The sequence below is a fragment of the Sphaerodactylus townsendi genome, linkage group LG03, assembly GCF_021028975.2.
Source record: "Sphaerodactylus townsendi isolate TG3544 linkage group LG03, MPM_Stown_v2.3, whole genome shotgun sequence".
In the NCBI taxonomy this organism is placed as follows: domain Eukaryota; kingdom Metazoa; phylum Chordata; class Lepidosauria; order Squamata; family Sphaerodactylidae; genus Sphaerodactylus; species Sphaerodactylus townsendi.
In genome coordinates, this window is record NC_059427.1 from 157433457 (window position 1) to 157461022 (window position 27566).

At 45.1% G+C, this 27566-nt stretch overlaps 1 protein-coding gene across 5 annotated transcripts in view; it reads right to left on the reverse strand.

The window, feature by feature from the left end:
• The window catches only part of ZNF385A (zinc finger protein 385A), a 238716-nt gene that overhangs the window by 41259 nt on the left and 169891 nt on the right, over positions 1 to 27566 (reverse strand). For all 5 annotated transcript variants that reach the window (XM_048489923.1, XM_048489921.1, XM_048489922.1 and 2 more), the window contains 2 exons: positions 5454 to 5564; positions 1335 to 1500 (listed from right to left, as the gene is read on the reverse strand). In XM_048489923.1, the coding sequence (XP_048345880.1) occupies positions 1335 to 1500; positions 5454 to 5564 (277 nt within the window). The remainder of the gene's footprint in view (positions 1 to 1334; positions 1501 to 5453; positions 5565 to 27566) is intronic.

Here is a 27566-nt window from a genome sequence, read left to right on the forward strand (position 1 = left end):
GATTGCGCTGACATAAAGTTAGGCTATCTATCAATGTTCATAACCACATATTAAAGGTAAAGAACAAACTAAACAGGAACAATCCAGCAAAAAAAGCTTTGTGGGAGTGGCTCAAACCTTGAGGTCGATCCCAGTAAAGCAGATTACTGCTTGGGTGACCCCCCCACCCCGCCCCGCCCCTCCCCAATCCCAGCCTTGGCAAATAACATTATTTGCTGGGTAGCTGGATAGTTTGTTTCCTTCCATACACTGCCTTTCAGTTCACCTGAGGGTCCCCAAGGAGTTATTAGCCCCAAGGATGAACTAATTTGGCTGCACATTCTACCTCCTTCCCTAAACATGCCGCCTTCCCAGGAGACACATTTGGCTCAGCATCAGCACTCCGTGGAAGATGTCAGTGGCGTGCCGTGCATCAGGAGGGGCCGTGTGAGCGTGTGGGAGGGAAGAGGGTCAGTCCCCTTATAGGCCGCCGAAGCTTCCCGCTCTGCAGTTGGGAGGCAGAGCTCCCCAGGCGAACAGGCCAGCTGCAGCCCCAGCTCCGTTTCCACCAGCTATCAGAGCCGCAATCAATGTTTAATTAGAGGCGATTTAATTACCTGCCTGCTCGCCTGTCACCCTGCTCTGACAAGCAGGCTCAGGTTCCCAGCATCAGGAGGACGGTCAAGACATCAAAAGAAAGGGTGCCTGACAAAACCTCCCCGCCCCGCCTCCTCCCTGCCTTTAGCAGAAAGCCTCCCTCAGCCTTGAAACTGGTGCAGAATCATTGCCGGAGGCCCCTGATGTGTTCCCAGAAAACTTTACAAACATTCCTCATACGCTTTTTGGAACTGGCTGCATTTCAGGAAGGAAGAAGAGTAAGAAACCTTCTAGACCATAGGTGTCAAACTCGCGGCCCTCCAGATGTTATGGACTACAGTTCCCATGATCCCATTCCAGGGGATGATGGGAACTGTAGTCCATAACGTCTGGAGGGCCGCAAGTTTGACTCCTGTGTTCTAGACCAAGCGGGGAGGCTGACCCATTCAGGAAGGGGTTCCTGAACTCTGCTGACAACCCTTCCTCTCAAACTTGCCAAGTATGCATGGGTGGGTTGTGACTGCACAGTGGTTAAGCTCTTTTGACATGCTCAGAAGCACTTTTTCTTTCCCTGGGCTGAACGTCAGCGTGGAAAATCAGTTCCAAAGCCCAGACAACGTTTCAGGGGCAAGCTTGGGGATGCACTGCGAGGTGGACTCTTTGCAGGGATCGGCTTCACTTTGGAATATGCAGCAGCTCCTTTCCTACCCACTCCCCCGGATACCCATAACAGAATTAGAATGGGAGAAACCTGGTACCTGTACGATCGGAATCGCTCTCCCCAGTGCTAGAGGACGGGCTGCCCACTGGCCCCGGCTTATCTCCCTCGCGGGCTCCTGATTCCTTCTGCCGCGTCCGAGCTGCCTCAATTCCCTTTACTCGCCGGGCATGGCGATTCCCCTTGTAATGTGCTTCGGCTTGGCTCTACATGAAGAAGTCAGAGAAAGAAGTGGTTAAAAAAATGGCAGGCCTATATCAGCATGCTTCTGCTTTGTCTCTTCCGCTCCACCATCTTTTCTGGACAGCTCAAACCTTACCCCAAACCCTCCCACACCCCCTTCTTGCCCTAGTATGTATTGCTAGGAATGTGGAAGACTGCCTCTCTGCCCATACAGCTTAGCATGAGTTCTGAGCAGGTTATGCTCTGTTTCACAAAAAGATGTTAGTAGATTGTATATTCCTCCACCACAGAACTCAACATGCCAGACCATCTTTGTTGTAGAATGCTCTTCCTGGGTCCTAGTGCCTACCTAGCCCTGCTTTCCTATAGAAGTTTCATGATAGCTGTTCAATTAACTATAATTGTTCTTGTATCAAAGTACCATGTTCACTAATGCACAAAATAATGGTTTTGACAAAGGCAACATGTGAAAATGAATGATAATTCTCATATTCAGTTGGGACTATATTCTAATGTGGAAGCATACAATTTTCTTGACTATGCACCTCAACTGACCTTACGAACATCTTTATCTGAGACAGAGTATAGTACCTGCCTTGTCCAAGATGACTTCATTAGGCAGCCATAAATGTATGTCGCTTTGCTATATTCTTGCCCTCTCCCTCCATATTCTGGCTTGGAGATACTGCAGGACCCTCCCCATGTGTGGCTTGCAATTTTACTTTTCAAGGTCCACTTGCTGTTGTCTCTAGCCTAAGAAAGCCCAAAGCAACTCTTTGTTGGGCCAGCTTTTTCCCATTCGCCTAAGCAATAAGGCATGTCTGACCACACAATGTGCAGGCAATGATCAGGCTCTCTTTGGTTAACCTCACCATACTGTCTCGTGGTCCTGTCTTTCACACTGCCCAGTTGTCTGGCTTCTACTTTGCACAACTAAGATTTCCAGCCAACCCCCCTACCTGTCTCATAAATCTGTCACCTTGATCATGACCATGGTCTTCTATCCCATCCAAGGCAATTTGGACAAAATTAAAACCTTGCATGAAAAAATGTAGCTGCTCAGGTCAGGTCTGTTCCAGGGGTGTAGGGGCCTTCAACCATCTCCAGCTGACACACCAGCTGCAGCTGTTGCTCGAAAAGATTACAGCCATGGTCTCTACTGTGCGGGACGACCTTTGGTAACTATCAGGAAACTTCAGTTGCGTAAAATATGACAGCCAGGCAACTGCTGGAGCTCTGGCTGTTGGAGCTGGATACAGGGATTGTATAACTCCTGTGAAGCACTGGTTTTCTGCTCCCTGCACAATACAAAGTCCTGGTTCCTGCTATTAAGGCCTACTTGGGTTGGGGTCTGGATACCTGAAAGACTGCCTTCACTCATACTATCCAATTACATCTGTGTTATAAGTTCTGTTCCTTTGTGGCATAACCTGCAGAGATTAGTTGGGTGGTGGCCAGAGCCTTTTTTTTTTAGCAATAGCACATTGCCTAGGGGCATAGGTGTCAAACTTGCGGCTCTCCAGATGTTATGGACTACAGTTCCCATCATCCCCTGCCAGCATCATGCTGGCAGGAAATGATGGGAACTGTAGTCCATAACATCTGGAGGGCCATGAGTGACACCTGTGGCCTAGGGAATGCTCTTCCCATTGGGGCCCATCATTCTTGGTGGTCTCCCATCCAAGTGCTATCCAGGGATGACCCTGGCCCTTTCCCCACTTACCTTAAGCCCCGCGCTACTCTCCTCAAGTAGCGCGGTCCCCCCCTCTCGGCACTTCATCTGTTTTAATTACAGGGCGGCTAAGCAAGGTCGCCTGCTGCCTCCCCTCAGCTGCTGCATCCCTGGCGCTCCTCAAACGGTGTGCCTTTTGGATGACTCCCCCTACAGCAGGAGGCGGGGTTGTGGGGACGCCCGGGCACGCACCAGAGATGCTGCGCGCTGAGAGTAGCGCACAGCAAAGGGCAGCAAAGGTAAGTGGGGAAACGTCCCCCCCTGCTTAGCTTCCGAGTTCTGATGAGAACAGGACAGTCTGGGCCAACCAGGTCACGGCACGATGATGATGATCATTTTGGCTACTAAATCTTTTATGCTCTGGGCTTTTATCCACTAAAGTTTTCTCCATCTGTTCATTTTTGTGGTTTTATATTTTAATGATGTTCTATTTTGATATTTTTGTCTTGTTTAAAATAAATAAAGGTTGCTCTTTCTCTTTCACTAACGTGTAACATGAGAAAGCATGTAACATGGCTTCAGAGATACTTTCCACAGATTTATTTTTTTCTCTCTATCTTGCTTCCAAATTGAAGAAGAGAACAGTCACAAGATGCCGTCTACTTTCCAGGTCTTGCCCAATCTCTGTATACTCTCTTGCACAGACCTTGTTTATTTAGTACAGTCTTTTCAGAATTGCAGTATAATCATGTTAGAACAGCATCAGAAGGGGGCAGCGAACATTTTCAAAGATCCTGCCCGTACTGGTGCCATTTTCTTTCCATCAGCCCCAGCAGGCCATCATTTTTCTCGCTGAACCACTGGAATTTTTTTTTAAAAAGTATTGCTACAATATATTGCTATAGTAGTGACCATTTTTAAAAGACCCCCAGTAACACATTAAAAATGGAAACTGATGGAGGAAAATGCGCTGCAAACTTCAGCGTGGATGCTCCATTGCCAATAAGAATATCTCTGTGTGCCAGCAGCAATGAATGCAAAATGAAGAATCCTCACTGTGTGGATGCAGCCACAGTCCTACGTTATCAGTCCTCTCCCCAGAATTGGTTGTTGGCAGAAGCAAAACACACAATGAAGAAAGGTCACATCGTGTGTTTTGTTATGCTGCATGCTTCTGGAAAGAGGGGAGGAAGGAACACAGAGCACAATGTAGCTCCATGTTTCTGCTAACATTAAATTTCACCCTCACTGCAAGAATCTAATCAAGATCTCTGAGAATTAGATCTCACTGATTTCAGTGGACTTTACTTCCACTTGTGCAGAACTGCAGCTTTGCTTGGATTGTGGATACACTTGATTCTGAATTCGATCTTACACTAATTCTTCTCCGAGGTCATACTGGATGGTAATTTTGTTTTGTTTTGCTTCCCCTTTCTTCAGCACGTGTCTTAGCTAATCTGTTTATTTGATCTACATCTATGGGGAAGTGTGTGAACTCAGAGGCAGAGTATATTCTTTTCATGCAGAATATTCCCTGTTCAAACCCACATGTATATCCTGTATTATATGCTTTTTAATTTGTATGCTTTTTAATTTGTTTTTATTATTGTTGTACTGCTCTATGCCAATAAAGGCTTGCAAGACTCTATACTTGTTCAAACCCAAATGTTACTAAGTTAACAAGATTTCCAGAAAAAGGCTTGGACAAGAAATTTGCTTGAGACTTTGAGACTGATCTGAGCAGACAATGATCTGACTGATCACAAAGCAGTCTGCTACATTCAGATATGTTCACCAGGTGCATCTACCTGCTTCTCTGTTCAACCCATGACACATCATATTCGAGTTTATGGGGAGAAGGAAGTAGAAATCAGACCTACATTACCTTTTTGGGTCTCTCTGAATCCAACTCTGCAAAGGTAGGTCCAAATCCTACACATCTTCCATTCCCCTGAGCTTTATACTGAATCTGGTTTCAGAATGAGGTGTGTGTATATTCCATGGCACCTGTACATGTCATACCAATAAGCACCCTCCAGAATTCACAGCGTCACAGAGGCATAGCAAGGGGGGAAAGCACCCGGTGCACTGGTGCGTCCTCCGTCCCCTCCTTCGCCTTCTTGAGAACGCCCCTGCCCTGGATCTCGATTGCCACGCCATCGCCCCCCAGAACGCCACTTGTGCTCCCCATTAGGGGTGTGCTTGAAAGGCTAAGTGCGCTATGCACCTCCTGTCCCCTTGGAGCTACACCTCTGGTCACAGAACAAGACAGAGAGATCTGAGCTCACCCCTTCTATAACTCACCTCAGAATTGAAGCGGATCTGGCAGACATTGCAAGAGATAATGGGGCGCTTGGCCTTGGCTACAGGTACTCCGAACGTATGGTTGATCACCGCCTTTTGCACTGGGTCCATCTTTTAGGAGAAAGCAAAGAGGGGGAAAAAAGAAGTAGATTTTGCTGTCATAGACCATAACTGATGGCCATAAGATCTGCTTCTTCAGTACTACTTTCACCAGAGGCCAAGTCACATGATCCCCTCCATTTAGGGCATTCACCATTTCCAGTCAGCCTCTGATGACTTCCAGCCCCATCAGCACATAGCAAAGTTTTCATGTGTATTTTTCAACACAGATTGAATCTAACTCATCTCCCCTTTTGGAAACATTTTTAAAAGGGAAAAAAAAGTCCCCAAAATTTTGCCAAAAGTTTTTTAAAATTAGAAATACAGAGCTAATTCCATGGAAAAAGGTTTCTGTACTAGTGGGCAAAACAATGTAAGAGAGCTGAGTTTTCTCTATTCCATTGCCCATAAAGAGCCAAGAGATTGTTTGATAGCTTACATCTAACTTTCTGCCTGTAATAATGGTCATAAATAAATAAATCCAATTTGACAGAGGATCAAAAATGTCACAACTTTGTGCGCATACAGGTAGGTAATGCTGCAGAGCATCTTTCAATTAAGCTGATGAGGGAAATAACTTTTCCTTATGCTGGAGATCAACAGATGTAACAATGTATATCTTATATTCTATCTCCTTGGGTACATTTGTGGCCTAGAAGGACTCACAATGACCTTCAGTGAATACAATAAACTGTCTACTGATCAAGAGTCTATGGTGGTACCCCACTGACTGGGCTGATGCAAATGAAAGTCAGAAGATTCCAGAATGGTCCACATAGCCAAACAGGGTGAGGTGGCCTGCCTCAGATTTTGAAACAGAATTGAAAGGCAGGAGATTTTCAACTGTTTATTAATGTATTTTTGTCATCTTGGTGGCCAAATTTTGGGTTTTCCACTGCAGACCCTGAAACACTTAGTGCCATATCTGCCTGCTTCAGGCTGAGAGGTTTGTGTGACTCAACCACTAGGTTACTTTCTGAGAGAAAAGATCTTCACACATAATGATAAGTTTGGGCATTACAACAAGAGAACAAAACACCAAGAATGGGACAATATCCGGGGAAAGGGGGTAGTGGAAATGCAATACACTACTGAACAGCCTGGTGTTAATTATTGGGGAAGAGACCCTTTAGAGCTGGTGTGGTGAATTCACTGAGGCCCCTTCTGCACATGCAAAATAATGCGTTTTCAAACCACTTTCACAACTGTTTGCAAGGGGATTTTGCTATTCCACACAGCTTCAAAGGGCACTGAAAGCAGTTTGAAAGTGCATTATTCTGCATGTGCGGAATGAGGCTAAGAGTTTGTGCTGAGAAACCTAAGGCTCAAATCTGGCATTGGCCACAAAGTGACTAGGTGGTTCTAGCCAACCCAGTTTCTCTCAACCCTTCAATTGCATAGTATTTTCTTTCTTTCTTTCTTTCTTTCTTTCTTTCTTTCTTTCTTTCTTTCTTTCTTTCTTTCTTTCTTTCTTTCTTTCTTTCTTTCTTTCTTTCTTTCTTTCTTTCTTTCTTTCTTTCTTTCTTTCTTTCTTTCTTTCTTTCTTTCTTTCTCTTTCAGCACCCTTCCCCCAAGGTCAGGGTGGCACAGTCTGTGAAATAGGTTAGCCTGAGAGACGAATATGGCCACCTGATATGCTCCATAACTAAGCAGGAATATGAACTCGGGCCTCATCCCCACCCCACAAAGCAAGTACTGTATTCTACAATTCTCTGCTGAGTATCCGTAATCCTGACCTCCCATTTTGTAAGGATTACTATAATAAAGTACACATGAAATGCTTTGAACATTCTCTAAAATGCTATATGAATTCTAAATATTACTATATGGGTGTGCAAGCCAATGGCACAAGGAGCTTTGAAATGTTCACAGTCACTCCCCCGCCTCCCAACATCAAGCATTCCTTGTGGACACAGAAAGGTACATACAAATCGGGGATAGTTAAATCACAGTGGAGCTGTGCATTTATTTTATTGTTAATATTGATATGCCAGCCTGTCTTCTGAGCACCTCCCGAGGCAGGTAACAACGTAAGATTTGCCCAAAAACATTAGTTCTATAGAAACAGTGGTAAGCCTGGCCCTTCATACTTGTTTACAACCTACCTAGCCTCTTTTGCTGAGAGAAACTCCAGTCTGAAACCAGAAAACATAGAAAGTGACAGAGTCTTGCTCAGCTAGCTTGCAGTGGGATTTGGCAGCCAGCAGACCGAATTTATGCCTAGACTTGGTCAATTAGCCGATGGGGCCAAAGATGCTGTGTATTGTTTGGACTACCGCTTTGGCCAGTCTATTTCTCACTTGGGAGAATTCACTCCCACTTCCGTTCTTACAGTCTCTTGTAGTGTTCCAGTAGTGTCTGTTTGGCCTGCTTCTACTCCCAATAATTACCCAAAAAGACATGTAATTAAGAAAAGTTTTCCTCCTCAGGAATTGCATGCTCCGTGATCCAAATGTGACTATCTCATCTTTAACCTTTTTGAATCTATGCTTTTCTCAACTGACACTTGCAAATGCAACATTTTGATTGGCTGATTTGGCAGAGACGCTACAGGCTTGGAGAAGACACAAAAAAATTCCTATTGTCCCTGAGACAGACTTGGCAGTGCTGAGGCTAATCAATAAAAAAAGATAAAGGTAGTCCCTGTGCAGGCACCGGGTCATTACTGGCCCATGGGGTGACATTACTGGCATGGGGTATCATGCTTACTAGGCAGATTATGTTTAGGAGGTGGTTTACCATTGTCTTTCCCAGTCATCTACACTTTAGCCCCAGCAAGCTGGGGTGCTCATTTTACGAACCTTGGAAGGACGGAAGGCTGAGTCAGTCTTGAGCCAGCTACCCAAAACCGACTTCTGTCAGGATCAAACTCAAATAGTGAGCACAGCGTTGACTTCAGTTCTGCAGCTTACCACTCTGTGCCACGGGGCTCTTAAATCAACGAGCTCTTGGCAATAAAAATGGATCAAGGCCCAGATTTCTTTGACTATTTGGCCCCAATTTTTTGCAGTTACACTATAATTGTTAACAGACAGCTGCAGAGACGGGCAGCAGCCAAATCCAGAGCCAATGGCCTTGTCACAGAGAGATTGGGTTGGCAAGGGAAGGCAGACACTGATGGCAATTCACCATAAAGCAATCTCCCCTCCCTAGTACAACGGCTTTTTTCCATACTTGCCCCAAGTACCAAAACTGAGGAAGTGATATCACACCATGTCAGGCGTTGTGGTGTTTTTGTACACAAGGTTTCAAACCAGATCTTGCTTCAGTTTTAGAAACTTAAGCTCAAAGTGAGTGTCTTCACTCTCTCCTCCTCCACTTTACTCTCACAACAACCAGCCTGTAAAGTAGATTAGATTCAGAGCGTGTGATTGGCCCAAGGTCACCTCAGACGCTTCCATGGCATAGTGGTATTTGAATCCACATCCCCCAGAGCCTATCCCAACACTCTAGTTACTACGCATCTCTCACAAAGCTACCTTATACTGAATCAGACCATTATTCCACCAAGGTCCACACTGTCTATTCAGTCTGGCAGAGGTTCTCCAGGGTCTCAGGGAGAGGTATTTTTCATCACCTTTTATCTGGTCCTCTAACTGGAGATGTCAGGGACAGAACCTGCGACCTCGTGCATGCAAAGTTTATGCCTTTCATTGAGCCACAGCCCCTCCCCAGTAAGGGGAAACTTTGTAAGGGGAAACTTAAGCTAACAAAATGTTATCAACACAACAAACGTCCTTCCTAAATTTCCTACTTCGATCATCAGGTTAGCATAGGAAGCATAATGAAGGAGGATCAAAGGTTTAAGGCTTGAATGAGAAAACAGTCTAGGAATGGACACAAATTAAACTTACACTACATTCTGTTTCCTGCCACTGTTAGGATTCCACCATGAGATGTGGCTAGGCCAGGGGTCTGCAAACTGTGGCTCTCCAGATGTTCATGGACTACAATTCCCATCAGCCCCTGCCAGCATGGCCAAGTGGCAGGACTGATGGGAATTGTAGTCTATGAACATCTGGAGAGCCATAGTCTGCAGACCCCTCGGATAGGCCAACATGGACATATGTCTGGTATAGTTTTTCTTTTTCACTACTGTGCTGTTTTTTTTCTCCTACATTCACAACAGTGAAGTGGTTTGAGACCAGAATCTGGGAGATCCAGGTTCAAATCCTCAATCTGCCTGGAAGCTTGATGAGTGATCTTGGGCCGTTCGCACACTTTTAGTTGCTGTGAAAATAAAAGGTACGATAGGAGAACAATGTCAGCTGCTTTGGATCTCCAGTAGGGAGAAAGGCAGGGTATAAATGAAGTAAATAAATAACTGGACTTAACCTCTAGGAGCCAGCGTGGTGTAGTGGTTAAGAGCAGGTGCGCTCTAATCTGGGGAACCGGGTTTGATTCCCCGCTCTGCCACTTGAGCTGTGGAGACTTATCTGGTGAACTAGATTAGCTTGTGAACTCCAAGCTGGGTGACCTTGGGTTAATCACAGTTCTTCAGAGCTCTCTCAGCCCCACCTACCTCACAGGGTGTTTGTTGTGAGGGGGGAAGGGAAAGGAGTTTGTAAGCCTCTTTGAGTCTCCTTCAGGAGAGAAAGGGAGGATATAAATCCAAACTCTTCCTCTTTTAGGTTGCTCTCTGTTTAGACTATCACAGTATAGGACAAATTTGCCACATACAATACCTTGTACTTGCACACACATGTGTGAGCATATACTTTTTTTGACACATTGGACTCAATACATGGGATGAGACTATCTTATGTCTGAAACAATTGCACAAATAATGTTTTTAGTAAGAATGGGGAAATTAGTATGGGGACATTTATTAAGTATGGGGAAATATAACCAATATAATATGATAATCTGGGCTGAGGAAGCATAGATATATGGAGAAAATACAAAGATTTGATCTGGGACGTCCAAAAGCAAAATTTGCATTTACAAATTCTGGCCTGGAAGACCCCTTCTCCTGGATGCTAAATAATGTTTGGATGTTCTAGGGTAACAAAAAATAAACAATTTTAACTGGTTCTTCAAGCTCAGAAATGTGTGTCTAGGTGTCCCCCCCCCCCCCACTTTTTGGTAAGTTTATTGCATCACAGCTATCTCAACCTACCACAGGTGGGATGGCGAGACGAGTCACGTGATCAAGAACATTGTGTGGGGTGTTTTGAAAATTCCCAGCTCTTCTGAAGCAGCCAAGGAACAGAAGGTCATCAGAGCAGATGAGCAGAACGGGTTTACAGCCAAGCCCTGCAGGCCTTTCCAGGCATTCGCTGGGGAAGCAAGAATTTTCCAGCCTCCCTAGAGAGGAACCACCTTCTCTGAACACACTTCTGATAGAAAGTGCAGCCCTCCATTCTCCACCCAGCAAGCCCTGGCACTCTGCACCAACTGGAACAGCTTCACATGCCTCGGCAGTGAATAGGGGTGGGGGAACACAAGAGGGTGCGGCAGCTGTTTAAACAGCCCCAACTTCATTCCAACTTGGCCAGGATATTCGAGATTTGGGGGGTTGCAGAGGAAGCGAAGGGAGATGCAGAACTGCTTACATCCTGTAGGGAAGAGCTGGCAGCTTCAGATCTGTCAACAGTAATACCTGCCTAAATATTAGACTAGCAGAAAATACATGTTATAGCATTCGTAGGACTAGACCACTGCATACTAGGGGATGGATTATGTTTTTAATACTCTTCCATGAACAGTGAAAACTATGGAGTCAGGAAGAAGGATTCTAGTTTCCTACCGACAAAGCTTTTTTCCTTAAAAAAAAAGAAACAGATATATCGAGAAACACCATCCACCACATTCAGGCTGGGACACTTCAGCAAATGTTCTGTCATGGGGCATGCGGTTCGCCTGTTCTATGGATCAGAGCCAAACTAAGTGCTTGGGTTTTTTGAGGGCTGGATCCTTAGAAGGCTCCTTTTGAATGATGCTGGTTCCTCTTTTGATCTGGGATTAAGGTCAGCCGGGAGCTGGAAATCCCCCCTTCCATTGGTTGCTTCTACCCTTCTCATTCCTGGTATGCATTTAAGCAGGAGAGCCTCTTGGCATGGGCTGAAGAGCACAAACACAAAGGTTCTGATCTGGAGCCCAGACACTATGGCTCATTCCGCACATGCAGAATAATGCACTTTCAAACTGCTTTCAGTGCTCTTTGAAGCTGTGCGGAATTGCAAACAGTTGTGAAAGTGGTTTGAAAATGCATTATTTTGCGTGTGCGGAAGGGGCCTATATGAAATGAGCAGAAGGTTCCCAAAAGGAGAGAGAGAAAGAGCTGCACCAGTTACTTACCCCAAAACCAGGAGCCATACTGGTTGAGAACAATACCCGTTCACAACTCTGTCCCTAGAGCATAGGACTGTTGCATGGTTTTCTCTGTGGATACTAAAATGTTGATTGTGGTTGCTGGGGAGTTTTATGGCTAGCACTTGGGCATGGGATGTTTGTGGAATCTGGCATGTATTTGGGTGGGATGTCCCAAAAATGGCTAGTGTTTGGCAAGGATGCTCGCCGCTTATCTAATCTATGTAGCATCCCAAGAGTTGATGATATCAAGCCCACTCCCCACCCCCACCCCCACACAGTCTACACTAACATTGTGCAACAGCTGATCAGTGAAGTGCAAAACTGCACACTTCTATGAGATGTTGCTGGATGAAGAAATTGACTTGTCTTGACAGTAACAAAGCTGGAAGGAACGTGGTGTGCCTGGCCCAACTAACAGTCTCTGACTTGGATGCCACTTGTAAGGAGACTCAAAGGAGCTTACAATCTCCTTCCCCCTCACAACAAACACCCTGTGAGGTGGGTGGGGCTGAGAGAGCTCCAAAGAACTGTGACTAGCCCAGGGTCACCCAGCTGGTATGTGTTGGAGTGCACAAGCTAATCTAGTTCCCCAGATAAGCCTCCATAGCTCAAGTGGCAGAGCGGGAAACCAAACCCAGTTCTCCAGATTAGAGTGCACCTGCTCTTAACCACTACATCATGCTGGCTCTCTCTCACATAGGCACCTGAGTCGGCAGGACTAACACACTACCCAGCCTATTCATGGATTATTCTGGTCCAGTTTAGGAGATGGGTCTGAGAAAGGTCAGACAAACTGTCAGTGATTGCCATTCAAGCCAATGATCCAAAGTCCGTTTTAAAAGTAGCTGCTTTTCATTGGCACTTCTTAAGACACTTGTGGATCAACGTGTGCTGGACAATTAATAAGAGGTTTATAAGGTACCCAGCCAATAGACATCCACTTCTATACTCTGGGACTGGTAGACATTATGAAGAAGAAGAAGAAGAAGAAGAAGAAGAAGAAGAAGAAGAAGAAGAAGAAGAAGAAGAAGAAGAAGAAGAAGAAGAAGAAGAAGAAGAAGAAGAAGAAGAAGAAGAAGAGGAGGAGGAGGAGTTTGGATTTTTATTATTATTATTATTATTATTATTATTATTATTATTATTATTATTATTATTATTATTTAACCTTTAATAGGCATAGACAGATCAGGATTTACACAAACACACTCTGCAGTCTCAAATATAGGTCAATGGTAAGGAAATAGTCCACATAACTTGATGGTTGACTTCGAGGGGTCAGATCACTTCAGATTTTTTTTTTAAATAGCCAGAACAAGTGACAGTAAATACCCCTACACATCAATGTAAAAATACAGTCTAATATAAAATTGCAGTATAAATAGATCTGATTAGCAAGTTAAAAACATAATAATATAGCAACAAGTATCCTACCCTGCCTAAATATTAGACAGTGTATATCAGTTAAAAACAGTTAAAAATGATAAAATGAAAATAAGTTAACACTTTAAAATGGTTGTCAGGTATAGAGCTACCATACGTTGTATGGGCATTGTAGTCTCCAAGAAGAAAACGTATGGCAACAGTAGTGTTAGAAATTTTCCTCGCCACTAATAAAGGGTGGATTAATCTGAGATGCGCATCTGCATTTATTTGGCACGAGTTTGGATTTATATCCCCCCTTTCTCTCCTGCAGGAGACTCAAAGGGGCTTACAATCTCCTTGCCCTTTCCCCCTCACAACAAACACCCTGTGAGGTAGGTGGGGCTGAGAGAGCTCCGAGAAGCTGTGACCAACCCAAGGTCACCCAGCTGGCGTGTGTGGGAGTGCACATGCTAATCTGAATTCCCCAGATAAGCCTCCACAGCTCAGGCGGCAGAGCTAGGAATCAAACCCGGTTCCTCCAGATTAGATACACGAGCTCTTAACCTCCTACGCCACTGCTGCTCCAATAGGTTTCCTCACTATTGAAATATGTGTCACAGTTATGATCATTGCTGTTACGACAGCCCATGGCTAAATACATTTTCATCTATTTAATATTGATCAGCATTAATCAGCTTAATTGGTCAATTAGTCAATGGCAACTTAAGCCCTTGAACATGTGGCTTCATATTAAGGAGTGCCACATATTTTTTAAGTGAATTGGATTGTGGTGCTTCACCATCAAAGGACAGAAAAAAGAAATCTGAAAGGTGGCCTTTCCTTCTGACAACGCACGGCGTCATCTTAAATTTGCCTTGAGATCTCATTTGTGCTCTATCTATTTGTTTGTTCGCCGCCCTGAGCCCTTCGGGGGAGGGCGTTTTATAAATATAATAATTAATAATAGTAATAATAGTAATAATAGTAATAATAATAGTAATAGTAATAATAATAATAATAATAATAATAATAAAAGACATCTCCATTGAACCTTTAGTAACGTGTAGATTTCTTTCAGTTCAGTCACTCAACCGGTTAAAAGGCAAATGATTAATCAGCCAAAGAATTTCGGGTGAGTTGCTGGCTCTAAATTGCTACAAGATACATCAAAGCCTAGCATGCATGGATGCTAAAAAGGGATTACATGTCCTCCATAAAGTTCTCCGGCAGCAGTTATTCGCCAAAATGTAATTTCCTTGTTCCAGACGCTATAGACCTCCAGTCCCCAGTTGCTAGGAACAATCTATAAGAGATGCATATCATCTCCTGCCCTGCTTGTGAGCTCCCCGGGCAATGTGACTGGCAAACCCACGGAGATACAGTGCTGCACGAGAGAGATCTGTGATCCAACTCAGCATGGCATTCCTGCTGCACTTATGCCTTCAGGGGTCTCTCCTGCAAAAAGACATCAACCCTGTAAACACCACACTGAGCTGCCTGCAGCTTGGTGAAGGAACAGCAGAACAACCAGGGATGGAGGGTGAGAGAACAAAACCCTCCCAAGAAGTTTACACGCTGAAAAATGCCCCCTGCACAAGAGGCCCAATACATCTAATTTCACTTTTACAGGCACCATGATAATGCAAAACCCCAGCCAGTTTCAGGGAAGGGAGAGAATGAGGCACGCTGCTATGCACAGGGCAGAAGGGAGAATGCAAGGGGAGCTCAAAAAAAGGGCTGGGGCAGAGGCATTCCTCCCATTGGGCAAAGTGGGCAGTTGCCCAGGGCGCCACCTTGTGGGGGGCACCAAAAATGCAGGTGGGATTTTTTTGAATGTTCAGTGTTTTTTCTGTTTTTGGCCTGCAGGGGTGCAGTTATTAGGCTAGCCCTGTGGTGGCGAACCTTTGGCACTCCAGATGTTATGGACTACAATTCCCATCAGCCCCTGCCAGCATAGCCAATTGGCCATGCTGGCAGGGGCTGATGGGAATTGTAGTCCATAACATCTAGAGTGCCAAAGGTTCGCCACCACGGGGCTAGCAGCACCAAAATTTCAGGGATTTTTAAGGAGACTATCCTGATGATATCGCCCAGGTTTGGTGAGGTTTGGTTTAGGGAGTCCAAAGTTATGGACTCCCATAGGGAGTGTCCCCATCCCCCATTGTTTCCAATGGGAGCTAATAGGAGATGGGGGCTACATGTTTGAGGGTCCATAACTTTGGATCCCCTGAACCAAACTTCACCAAACCTGGGTGGTATCATCAGTAGGGGCTCATTAAGATACTCTGAAATTTTGGTGCTGCTATCTTAATAATTGCACCCCTGACAGCAGGCACACCCTAAATTTCCCCAGATTCTCCTTTTAAATCCACCCCCTTCCTGCCAATGCTTCTTCCTTTCTTTCTTTCTTTCTTTCTTTCTTTCTTTCTTTCTTTCTTTCTTTCTTTCTTTCTTTCTTTCTTTCTTTCTTTCTTTCTTTCTTCCTTTCTTCCTTTCTTCCTTTCTTCCTTTCTTCCTTTCTTCCTTCCTTTCAATGCCTAATAAAGGTTGTTGTTGGGGGGGGCATCAAACTCAGGTTTTGCCCAGGGCTCCAGTTTGCCTAGGTACGCCACTGGGTTTTGGGGGAGAGAATTGTCACTGCAGTCAGCACTGTTTTGCAAAGGTGACTTTGGAGACTGCTACCGATCCATTTGCAGTGCTGGCTGCTTGCAGTAATCTCCCTGGAGAACAGGAAAGAGGGACACTGCAGGAATCACTCAAGGGATACCGGCCAACCAACCTACTGTGTGACACTATTTTCCCCACTTCAACAGAGTGCTAGGAGCTGTACAAAACAAACAGCCTCCCTGCCCAGAGAGCTTACAATTGAGACAGAAGTAGCTGCTTAAGACCATTGCAGAAAAAATCCTTGTGGCAAAGGGTGCGCTGGGCCATAAAAGTTTATGCTACATTTTTTTTTAATGGGAACACTTTAAAGTGTCACAAGAGTCTTGTCCATTTTTACAGTGTTTGTGATGCGGCTGTGCTTCCAAGAAGGGGAACAAAATGTGTGGCGCTCGGGGCAGCTTCAGAAAGCGGTGTAGTAAGGAGCAGGAACAGAATCCATGTTTTTCTCTTGATTTAAAGAGGAAAGCAAATGCCTGACAGTATGAAAAGGGAGGAGATGCAGAGACAATCCCTTTCAGTTGCCCAGAATCAACCCTTTCCACTGATGTTCCATTTCCCTGCCAATGCCTGCTGGAATGCTACAATGATACTTGGTAGGGAAATGGGAATAAGCCTTGTTAAAAGCTAGAAAGGAGGAGGGGGAGGCTACCAACTAAGTTTTCTAGCTTCAGGTTGGAAAATAACAGGATTTGGGGGGGGGGGCACAGTCTGAGGAGGGCATGGTTTGGGAATGGGAGGGACTTCAATGGGGTCCATCTTCCAAAGTAGCCATTTTCTCCAGATGAACTCTCACCTGAAATCCAGGAGATCTCCAGCCAGCATCTGGAGATTGGCAACTCTAGAACAAACCCTACTTTAAAAGATCGTTTCTTTAAAAGAACATTGCTAGTCCTTGTCCGGATACAGTGCGTGCATTTGTGTTTTGTGCTCCCATGTTAGGTTCTTTTACGTCATCCTGTTTTTATAATTTGTTTTTAAATTATGTTATTTATAATATTTAAAATGCTTATTTTATACTGTTTATTGTATTTATTGCATGGATTGTTTTTGTATGTTTTTATTGTCAGCCGCCCTGAGTCCTAGATAAATAACACACACACACCCCCAAACATTTTGAAAGCATAGCTTAGGTCTGCCCTTCCTTCCTTTCAGTTCTCCCTTTAATCCAGGTCAAGACAATACCAGTTTTTATCTGACTTAAAGAGGAAAGTGCCGGACATCAGGATGTTCCCAAGAAATACAGAGGAGCCCTGAATTCTGTGCTAGGAAAAATCCTTGTCTAGAAGCAGCAGCAAGCAGGGCTGGCCTCAGTCATTTTGGCACTTGAGGGAAAACATTAAAATAGCACTTGCCCCACAAACTCACGTGTACCAGTGAGAGCAATTCTTTCACAACTCCCATTCGTTTCAAGAAGGTTGTGCAAAAAAAACAACAACCCTTCTTGGTGGATTGTGTCCTATGAGGTAGACCTCTCTCCTACTCCACTGCTTAAAATGGTGCTCAAAATGCAGTGCCCTCTTGCTTTACGTTGACTTGTATGGTAAAGTTACCTCCATGGAAAAGTGCCAGGAAGTCTGACACACACTAGTAACAGGGAAAATCAAGTAACATTGGCTAAGAAGGTTCCAGAAAGGAAGCAGGTCTTCAGGATGAAATTCAATACTAGAGAAGTAACAACAAATAGGCAAGAGAGGGCATTTTCCAAGGAAACAATGTAGGATAGGAAGAAAGTGAATTATGAAGGTCAAACTTGCTTTGTTTGTCGTGTCCACTCTTAATGACATGGAAAATCTGCCTCCAGAGGTGACCATTTCTTGTTCATTTCTTCACAACCTCACAATAAGGTTGCCTTTGACATTTCTGACACCTACACAATTACATCCCACTACTGACCCACTCAAACACAACAGATCCAATTGCCCATCATTTTCTCACATGGAAATAACCCTCCTCCCCACCATTAAGTGTTTTTTAAAACTGCACCTGTTTGCCCAAATAAAGAATCCATCAACTCACCAGAATTTTTAAGCAGTTGGATATATCTAGGGCAGGGGTAGGGAACCTGCGGCTCTCCAGATGTTCAGGAACTACAATTCCCATCAGCCCCTTCCTGCATGGCCAATTGGCCATGCAGGAAGGGGCTGGTGGGAATTGTAGTTCCTGAACATCTGGAGAGCCGCAGGTTCCCTACCCCTGATCTAGGGAATATCGTCTCAAATTAAACCAACTGCCTCCTGTATAATGTGATGCATTCTTTTCATGCTCAAAAAATTATTTTAAAAGAAAAATGCTAAAATTGCAAAGTTAATCTCAGCAACCCCAGTAAAGTGGTCTTTGCGAATAAATGAAGTTGCCTTCTACCAAGTTAGCTAGTTGCTCTGTCTTACCTGCTCTGATGAGTTAGTGACTCTCCAGCATCTCACGGTATTTTATATCACCTAATCTCTGATCTTTTCTAGCTTTAAAAAGGGCTTAGACAGATTTATGGAGGAGAAGTCGATCTATGGATACCAATCTTGATCCTCCTTGAACTGAGGTAGCAAATGCCTTAGCACAGTGGTTCTCAACCTTCCTAATGCCGCGACCCTTTAATACAGTTCCTCATGTTGTGGTGACCCCCAACCCTAACATTTATCCATTTTACAGATGGAGAACCCTGATGCAGAGAGTCTTAGGCGACCCCTGTGAAAGGGTCATTCGACCCCCAAAGGGGTCCCAACCCACAGCTTGAGAACCACTGCCTTAGCAGACCAGGTGCTTAGGAGCAGCAGCAGCAGCAGCAAGCCATTGCTTTCACATCCTGCATGTGAGCTCCCAAAGGCACCTGGTGGGCCACTGCGAGTAGCAGAGTGCTGGACTAGATGGACTCTGGTCTGATCCAGCAGGCTTGTTCTTATGTGCTTAGGATCGAACCTGGGATCTTTTGCATGCAAAGCAGACTCTCTACCACTTAGCTACAGGCCCTTCATATCACGGGCTGAGAACTGGCTAAATGGTGTTGGGCAAGGAAACAAAAGGAAACGAGGATCACTCATGAAAATTCACTAGTTGGCAGCTGGGTACACAAACAAATGCAAGCCTTTTAGGGGTTTGGGATACATGGAAAGAGAAAAGGGAGCAGGGCGAGGAGAGAGGAGAGGGAGCTTTGATGGGACCCTCAGTAGGACCTTTACCCTGAAAACTCTCACATCTTCTCACACACTGTGGATCCTCTTCCAGGCTGCCTTCAGACATCATAACTATCTGCTGATTGCTAGATGAGATGTACTTGAATCCAGATGGCTACAAGTTAGCACATATACCTTGCTCTACCCTCGTTGCATGGAAGATCCCAATTAGAAACTGACCCGGGTTACCTGTGATGTATGAATGCCCCCCTAAACTCAAATGCTAGACCATTCTTGTTTAGAATCACAGTTTGCAGGGGGAAACCAACACGGGTTAATCTGTACTTCTCCATTAATATATCACAGGCAACCAAAATTACGGTGCAACGGTAGCCAGAATTATACCCTCCTAAGTTGACTGAAGCCAATACGGTTAGAAAGGAGTGACTCTGCTTAGGATGGCACTGGGTAAAAGAACACGATTTCAGCAGCATTGGGCTAAGTAAGTTTTGTGAGGACTGACAGGTAGTTGTCGAAGGTTTTCACGGCCGGATTCAACTGGTTGTTGTGGGTTTTCTGGGCAGCGTGGCCGTGGTCCCGTAGATCTTGTTCCTAACGTTTCACGTGCATCGGTGGCTGGCAGTTTCAGAGGTGTGTATCTGTGATACCCCAACCCAGCCACACTGCCCAGAAAAACCACAACAACTGATAGGTAGTTGTTTTTCCCTTTTCCCTTGAAGGTAGGTATTTTAATAAACGCTTGTTTGGTTTTGCCCGGTTGCTAGTTTGCTTTTTTATTATTTACTTCACTTTGCATTTATTTCTGCTGCTTTTAGATTATGCTGCTTTCCATCCATGGCTTGGTAAGCTTCTTTCGGGGAACCTTGGAACATATAAGTATTTCAATAGATATTTTTGGAACCGAGACCAATTTCCTCATAGACGTCATGCAACCGCTAGCCAAGGCACTGGTCATCCAAGGGCACCTAGAGTCAGGCCACAGGTGGGGGTACAGACTCAGGAATGTACATCTTCTACCCCTTAGCTAGATCCTACTTTATCCCAAGCACTGGGGTCTGTACACTAGAGTCTTAGGCATGGAAGGCTAGCACGAGGCTCCACCGTCCCAGAGACACTAGCAGCCGCCCAGCCCTGATACATTTCCACTGCCTCTGCCCAGCATGTAATAGATACCATTTCTGCTCAAGGCAATGGAGAGTGTCATCCGCAACGTCTCACCAAGGCAGATGGAAAAGGTTATATTTTAGACACTGACCTCTTCTGATTATGTGCATCATATAACCACTTCTCTGAAACAGATAGTGGGTCCAATATGATGGAGCAAAGGGCTAGAACCAGAGGTGGGATCCAGCAGGTTCTCACAGGTTCCCGAGAGTAGGTTACTAATTATTTGTGTGTGTCGAGAGGGGGTTACTAATTGGTGATTTTGCCACGTGATTTTTGCCTTAGTTACGCCCCTTCTCTTAGCAGTAGTGCGCAGAACTTGAAGCAGTCTAGCAGGAGGTGCACTGGCGTGCGTGGCAGCCTGCGCCTGCGTGCATTTGTTTCCTGCCCAAGGACTGGCGCATTGGCTGTGGCAAGGACGCAGGAATGCCCCGCCTCCGGAATGCCTGGCTACGCCCCCGTCGTGCCCCACCCAGCCCCATTGGCGCTACGCCACAGTTTGAATCCCACCACCATGGGAACCTGTTACTAAAAATTTTGGATCCCACCACTGGCTAGAACTAAAAGTCTGTTACTCCCACGGTCATCAGAAGGGTGCACACACAGAAAATAGTTTCCAGTATTTCAGCACCATGAGACTCTATGGATGTGAAAATCAAGTATTTAGTCCTTATGAATGAAGATAGAAACTCTAGCATATTTGATATATTGAAAAGATATTGCTGAAGGGTTAATGGGATGCTGGTAAGAAGAATGTTTTAAATTGGGTAGGGCAGAAGATAGAAATTGGCTTTTCAGCAAATTCAGTCTTTCTACAGCCATGGAAAGCAAGGATCCAGTCAAAGTTACGAACTATTCAGTTCAACTGATTCAAATATTTGTGTGCCTCATCTGAGAATGTCAAGAACTGGGAAATGTTCTTGTCCAACCCCAAATTAATTTGATCCAGAGATGAGCTTTGTAATTTTCCATCTTCAGCCTGAGAATAGAAGATGTTACCATAGAATGCTTCTGGCCACATGCAACATGTTTTTCTTCAGTCTGTCATAACAATTGCTCAGCCCACAGATCTAAAGGATTTGTTTTTTTTCAGATCATCTTTTCCCATTTAAAACAGTGATAGTTATGTGCAGAGCTCAGTTAGCAACACCAAAGCAAGGAGTGATGGATTTCCTCCCAGGTGACAGGTGCACACGCATGAAATTTGTGTGGGTGTGTAAAGTGCTGTCAAGTCACAGCCGACTTATGGTGACCCCATAGGATTTTCAAGGCAAGAGACTAACAGAGGTGGTTTGCCACTGTCTCCCTCTGCCTAGTGAGTGACCCTGGTATTCCTTAATGGTCTCCCATCCAATTACGAACCAAGGCTGACCCTGCTTAGCTTCAGGTCAGCCTGGGCCTTCCAGGTCAGGGCATTCACATACTTAACACATTTAAAATGGCATTTAAAAGCACTGAACTTTGGCTGCATTCCCCTCATTGTTATTAATTGATGGATTTAAATTTATATCCCGCCCTCCACCGTAAGCTTAGATTACATTTCAAAAGTATCGCCCTTTCTGCCTCTCCTTCTCCCCCTTGACAGAACGCAAGATTAGGGTTGGCCAATTGACCCGATCACTAAAAAGTCAAAAATTTCAAATGTTTTTACTAAATACAAAAAGAAGAACAGAAAACTGGAAAAACCGTGAGATTAAACGATCAACTGATGTAACCCATTACTTCTTAATAACAACTTAATGCAGAAACATAAGTGAGTCATTAAGAAATTGGATACTTCCCCTTGGCTTTTACCCTGGAACCCCACAGACAAACTCAAACAGTTACAAAACCTTATAAAAATGAAAATACTATGTTCCAATCCCCACCCTCCAATGTCTGTTACAGATCAAAGTCTGATTCAAGGGTGGTTCATTGTAACACTACAGGCCAGGGAGGTACTAGTCCAGGGGTCTGCAACCTGCGGCTCTCCAGATGTTCGTGGACTACAATTCCCATCAGCCTCTGCCAGCATGGCCAATTGGGGCTGATGGGATTTGTAGTCCATGAACATCTGGAGAGCTGCAGGTTGCAGACCCCTGGACTAGTTCTTAAGTGCAAATGGAGAATCAAACCTCACATCACTGCCTGTGTTTTAGATTGCATCATAGAGCAGTTTCAAAATCTAGGCTGCCACTGGACATAAGAACACTCTTGGCTTGATGAGATAGTTCATCAAAGCCAATTCCCAACATTCCACCCATTATCCCAACATTATAACACACCCTGATGTGCTCGAGAAAGAGATTTTAGCACAGGGGGGCAGACTATATTGACAGGGGTAGACCACATTCTGTATGGTTGAGATTACCAGGGTCAGGTAACAAAAACAGCCTTCACCCAGTGACAAACCTTTACTCCCATTTTAGTGAATGGCTATTAATCATTTGAATAGCAAGGGAAAGTAGGAGAGCTGGGGCTGAACAGTACAGAGGCAAAGTGTACTTTCCATCTCTGAAATGGGCTCTCTATATTCCATCCTCTCTCTCTCTCTCTCTCTCTCTCTCTCTCTCTCTCTCACACACACACACACACACACACACACACACACACACACACACACACACACACACACACACAGCACACACACACACACACACACACACGAGGTGAATCTCCAAAAGCTGACGGAAACGATGGCTATTTATTAAAGCATGCCAAGTTGCTATACCTGATCAAGTTCCCAAGATACTCTTCCACCGGAGGCAAATGACTATGAAGAAAACACCCTGGCTATCTCTCCTTTTTCTCACCTGCTGATCATTTCTTATCTCCTAAGCAAGGATCCGTTTTCACAGCTGCAGGAGGATTGAGTGCTCTCTCCACGGTAAAAAGAGCTCCTTATTTAGGAGATAAGAGGTGATCAACAAGCGAAAACAAGGAGGGATACCTGTACCTTGCTTCTCCATAATCTTCGTAATGCCTCTGATGCAGAAAGCTTCCATACTCAAATCCAATCTGGATCAGTGCTTAGTAGCTAGTAATTGTTTTCAGTGCCTTTTTGAGGTTTGGCATTTGTGTGTGTGTGAGTGTAGTCTGCAGATGTGGGTGCCCCACTCACATTCAGTTCTGCTGGCTCTTCCCAGACAACCCACCAGTCATTATAATCATGGGCTAGCAACTGACTAGCCAGCAGACAATATTTGGCCAATCACTTGACAGGCAGCCCAAGATACATTTTTTTAAAAAAAAATCAGATTAGCTGTTTACACAAGTGGGAACCCACATAACAGGGCAAAAGAATGGCCACAGTGACAGCTTTGCTGAGGGAGGGCACTCACAGATTTGCTGAACAGAGTCTAGACATCCCTCGTTCCACAACACACTCATCCGTTATGTGGGGGAACACCTGACACCAAATGGGGTCCTGGTTTCTGTCATGGTAATGGGTGGCCGCTTTTGTGCTTTGTAACCTGTAGTAACGTAGATTGCGCTCAAAGCGTTAGGCTTCCAGAATAGTTGCTATTAAAGATGGGTAGCAGTCAAAAATACAGATAAAGGGATTCCTAATCTGCAGCTAGGAACCTCTCTGCTCTCCTTCTGTTCCAGCAACTGTGTGAGCCACAGGCAGAGAGAAGTGGATCCGCAGGCTGAAGAAAGATTTTGCAATGGCAGCTTCCCAACAACAAGAACCTGGAGGCCTTGCAAGTAATTGCAAGCAGTGGGGTGGAATAAATGGTTTGAAAATCCTGCCTCCAATCTCTCAAAGGCCTAACCAATCCTGTTTCCCTATTCCCTTCCCCTTAACTGATTTTCCACTACACTCGAGTTGCCTGCAGTACGCTCAGTCCTCATTAGGATTTTTAAGGGTATTTTTTCCCTTTTTAGTTAATTTATTAAGTCATGTATATCTGTATCCCTGGAGAATCTCCCCACCCCAAGTATACAGAAACCTCTTCCTTGCCTGTGGGTGGCCTGGCCCTGTTGCTTTTGTACTTGACAGAGGCAAGTCACCTTATAATTAGATATAGCAATAGGTACATCCTTCATATTTTAAGGTGCTACACATACATCCTTACAATAATCCTGATAATATAGATACCAAGGTTGAGAGAGGGGGGGGGGGAGGAGAGGGAGAAACTAGCTAAGACCACTGATTAAGTTTATGGTGGAAGAAAGATTCAAACCACCAATTTCTGGATTTATAGCTCAGTCTCCCAATCACTCTGCTATGCCACCAAATGGTACAGTCATTATTCTAGTCGTACGGAAATGAATCTTGCAGGAGTTAATTACGAAGCTCCTGGTTTTGTTTCTTTGTGTCTTGATTTATTTCTGACGACAAAGCAAGAGTTCAGATATAAATGCATAAGTTTTCCAGGACTGGATTAAAACCTACATCTTATTGCTACTTGCTTGCCTTCCTGTTCACCTCTGACACAGGAGGCTGTGAAAAATATCCAGGGTGGAAGATAAGTAAGCCTGTTATGATTAGAGCTCATTACCTTGAGGGTAAGCGCTCATCTATGAAGGGCAGCAAATGAACCCAGGAAGGTGCCCTTATATGGAATCTATCAAGGCAGAGGCGTAGCTCCAAGGGGATAGGGGGTGCATGAGGGTATGGCAGGGGTGTGGTGGGGGCGTTCTGGGGGCATTCCGGGGCGGGACAGGGTGGAGGATGCACCAGTGCACCGGGCGCTCTCCCCCCTTGTTGTGCCTCTGTATCAAGGTCAGTTTCATCTAGGGATGCTAACCTCTAGGTGGGATTTAGGGATCCCCTGGAATTACAACTGACCTCCAGATTACAGAGGTCAGCTCCCCTGGAGAAAATGGATGCTCTGGAAGATGGACTCCGTGGACTCCACTGAGGTCACTGTCCTCTCAGGCTCCATTCCCAAATCCCCAGGAATTTTCTAACCTGGATTTGGCACCCGCATCACTTGCTGATGGCCAGTGGGGAAACTCTTCCGGATCTCAAACAGAGATATTTCATGTGCACTCCCTCATCTGTTTAAATGGAGATTCTGGGGCCTGAGCTTGCATGCCCCTTTCCACAATCCTACTACAGTACAGACTCTGGGAAGTAGCTTTAAGGACAATGTGGCAGCACAACCTGAGTTCTGTTTGGCCTCCCCTTCTGCGCCATGCACTTAAAACCTTTTTTGGATCACCTGTAGGCTTATCTATGCCACAAATATATGCTAGTTTCATACCAAACTGCTTGAGCTCCTTTGCTCCTTGCAGAGATTTCTGCAGGAGAGATCACTAGCCTCTCCCTCCCACCTAGAGATGCCAGCCTCCAGGTGAGACCTGGGGATTCCCCAGAATTACAGGATACCTCCAGACTACAGAGATCAGTTTCCCTGGAGAACATGGCTGCTTTGGAGAGTGGCTTCTATGGCATTATACCCCACTGAGGTCCCTGTCCCCCACAGGCTCCATTCCTAAATCTCCAGGAGTTTCCCAGACTGCATCTGGGGACCTAGGGATCCCCCCATCCCCCATTGGTTGCCCGGGGAGGGGAGGGGCTTGGCAACACTACTCTCACCCACATGCTTCCCAGAGCTGCTTAGGTATGACTTAATCCATTTCTAGGCCTACTGTTCACTCCAGTTCTATGTCCTCTTTGGTTCCAATGAGTTATGTCTAATCTTCTATATATATAAAAATCTATCAGTGCATTTTTCTGCTGCCAGGTAATCTCCCAAACTACTGGACCAATTGCTTTGAAATTTTCACATGTCGCATTCGCGTGCGGCCAGATTTCCATATTGTTTCCACACCTCCTATTGTGTACATGTCACAACTGTGCCAGTTATTGTGTACATGCCACACATGTGACAGTTGGAACCACAGTTCTGTTCTGCAACAGCGCCATCTGCTGGCCGTCAAAGCAACACCCTCTGATACAAGGGAAACAACCATGCCTTCCTTGAAAACCACTGCCTTATGGAGTGAAAGGGACAGGATCAGCCACCTGGACATGGCCCACCCACCCTAGCAGAGGAAGGGGAACGTTAGGGAGGGACCGGCCATCTTGCCATGCAAGGGAACGGGAGAGAGGGAGGGGAGCAAGGGGCCTTGTGCAATTGTGCAATGACACATGTTCGAACCGTTCGCTTCCCCTTTTCTTTCTTTTCCACTTCACCAGACTGAGCCACAGCAACGCGTGGCTGGGCCCGCTAGTATATTAGAGTTTTAGACAGCCTCTTGAACATCTCCTTGCTGGGCTTTAATTATATTCAGCTTTAGGAGAAAAATAATCTGCTAGCAAGATGGTCTAAGCTACCTATGGAAGTAAGGGATGTTATCGTTCTGCCGCTCCTTTGTTGGAGATGCTTACGGGACATGATATTCTGCCTTAAGGCAAGAGGTTGGTTTGGCTGATCCATAAACTCCCTTTTAAATTTCAATGACCCCAAATTAAAAACAATGGAACAAACCGGGCAGTGGAATAATCTGCCCTGAATAGTTTTGCAAATGTTCTTTGAGGGATATTTTCAAGAGGAGGCTTCATGTCAGCTGCTGTTCAGAGATGGTTTAAAGGCTAATCTCAATGTTATAACAGAGTTAGACTCTAATTAATTTCTCGGAAGGAAAAAAGTCAGGAGAGCCAAATGTTATGGCTGGCTCCAGGGATCCCATCTAATTCGACTGGCACTTCCAGTATCAAAACTAACAAGGGTATTTGAGTGACACCCTAGGAGACAATGCCAAGCAGGGCTTGCACCTGGGCTCACCAACCTTTTCGAGCCTGCGTGCACCTTTGAAATTCTGACACAGAGTGGTTGGCACAACCACAATATGACAACCTTGGGAAGCGGAGCCAACCGCAACATATCAGGAAGTAAGGTTAGTCATAACTCCATAGCTCTTCTGCATTTCTGCTTAACTGGATGCTTCTTAAAAACGAACATACTGAAATATTTTCTTGCACACACACACGGTTAGTATATGAGCTAGTGAAAAAAGTCTCATTTGGCAGACATCTCCAGATCTACAATGGCTAATCATTGCCTTGGCTTGGCAAACACCTCACCTGGCCTCACTCACTAGTGTTGGCGGGCACCGTGGAATCCATGGGCATCAAACTGCAAACACCTGGCTTACAAGAAAGAGAATCCCCCCTCCCACTCATGATCCTTTACAAAGCAGCTTTTCAGGAAGGGACTGGAAATTCAGGAATGTGTGTGACTGAGCCTTTTTTCTGATGAGCCAAAACCAATGTGCTGCTATTCGCAGATTTCCATCATTATGTAAAAAATAAACTGCATGCAGCCCTGACTAGGATGGCCCATGCCAGACTAATCTCATCAGATTTGAGAAGCTAAGCAGGGTCGACACTGGTTAGTACTGTTGGAAGAGAAGGACTTTATGCTGCGGGTTTCACTAGATAGCC